Source organism: Dendrobium catenatum, unplaced genomic scaffold (assembly GCF_001605985.2).
Source record: "Dendrobium catenatum unplaced genomic scaffold, ASM160598v2 fragScaff_scaffold_807, whole genome shotgun sequence".
Classification (NCBI taxonomy): Eukaryota; Viridiplantae; Streptophyta; class Magnoliopsida; order Asparagales; family Orchidaceae; genus Dendrobium; species Dendrobium catenatum.
Genome location: NW_021319269.1, coordinates 776,069 through 777,207, shown reverse-complemented (window position 1 = coordinate 777,207; position 1,139 = coordinate 776,069). Strand labels below are relative to the sequence as shown.

Sequence of the window (1,139 nt, the reverse complement as noted above, 5' to 3'; positions counted from 1 at the left end):
ATCTTTGTATTCTTTAGCACAAAATAACATTTGAATCTTGAAATTTTAGATATTTATTCGGGGATCTCGGCATGCAGCGCGATGTCGACCCGAATAAATATTTAAAATGCCCCTATCTCGTAGGGACATTTTAGAGCAAAATAGAATTGGAATCTTGAAATTTTAAATATTTATTTGGGGATCTCGGCACGCAGCGCGATGTCGACCCGAATAAATATTTAAAATGCCCCCAGTCTTGCAGGGACATTTTGAAATATGTTCTCATGACATAAGAGAATTTCAAAATGTGAAATGTATATGCTAATAAACAGACATGAAAGCATAATACACTAGAAATAGCATTTTATGGGGCAATTTTATGCATAGTATTTCTTCAGGTATCGGCCATTGATTGGCGGCATGAGCCTTTGACCATTCAGATCGATCAGTTGATAAGCTCCTCCTTGAAATACCTTTTCGATGACGAAAGGTCCTTCCTAGTTGGAAACGAATTTTCCACCAATTTTTTTATGTGGGATGATTGGCCTTCTCTGCACCAGGACCAATTCTCCTTCTTGAAATGATCGAGGATGAAACATTCGATCAAAGGATTTTGTCATCCTTGCTCGGTAGATCTCCAGGTTCTGCTGAGCTTGTAACCTGATTTCATCGAGTGCATCGAGCTCTTCCATTCTGAGGCGAGCATTTTGTTCTTGAGTAAGCTCATTTTGGATAACAACTCGAAGGGATGGGAGCTCAACTTCTAGTGGCAGTACAGCTTCAACTCCGAAGACCAGAGAGTAAGGAGTGGCTTTGGTTGGCGTTTTGAAAGTTGAACGATACGCCCATAGTGCTTCTGCCATCTTCGTATGCCATTCCCTTTTGTTCTTGCTAAGGATTTTCTTCAACAATTTTACCAGTGTTTTGTTGAAGGCTTATGCTAATCCATTTGCTCTTGGATAGTATATAGAGGAATGCCGCCAATCAATTTTGTGCCGATCAACGATCTTGTAGATTTTGTACTTTTGAATGCAGTATCATTGTCTGAGATTATGCACCGTGGCACACCAAATCTGTAGACAATATTGTGGGTGAAGAAGTTGATCACATGCTCAGACGTAACTTCCTTGAATGGAGCCTCTTCTGCCCACTTAGAAAAA

The 1,139-nt window shown here is 40.0% G+C and overlaps 1 protein-coding gene across 1 annotated transcript; it reads right to left on the bottom strand.

Moving 5' to 3' along the window:
* Positions 1-424: 424 nt before the first annotated feature.
* LOC110104134 lies at positions 425-842 on the bottom strand. The gene is made up of 2 exons (XM_020833110.1): positions 577-842; positions 425-476 (listed from the first exon to the last, which is right to left on the bottom strand). Exons 1-2 carry the CDS (start codon positions 840-842, stop codon positions 425-427), a joined length of 318 nt encoding a protein of 105 aa, XP_020688769.1.
* Between the last annotated feature and the right edge of the window lie 297 nt (positions 843-1,139).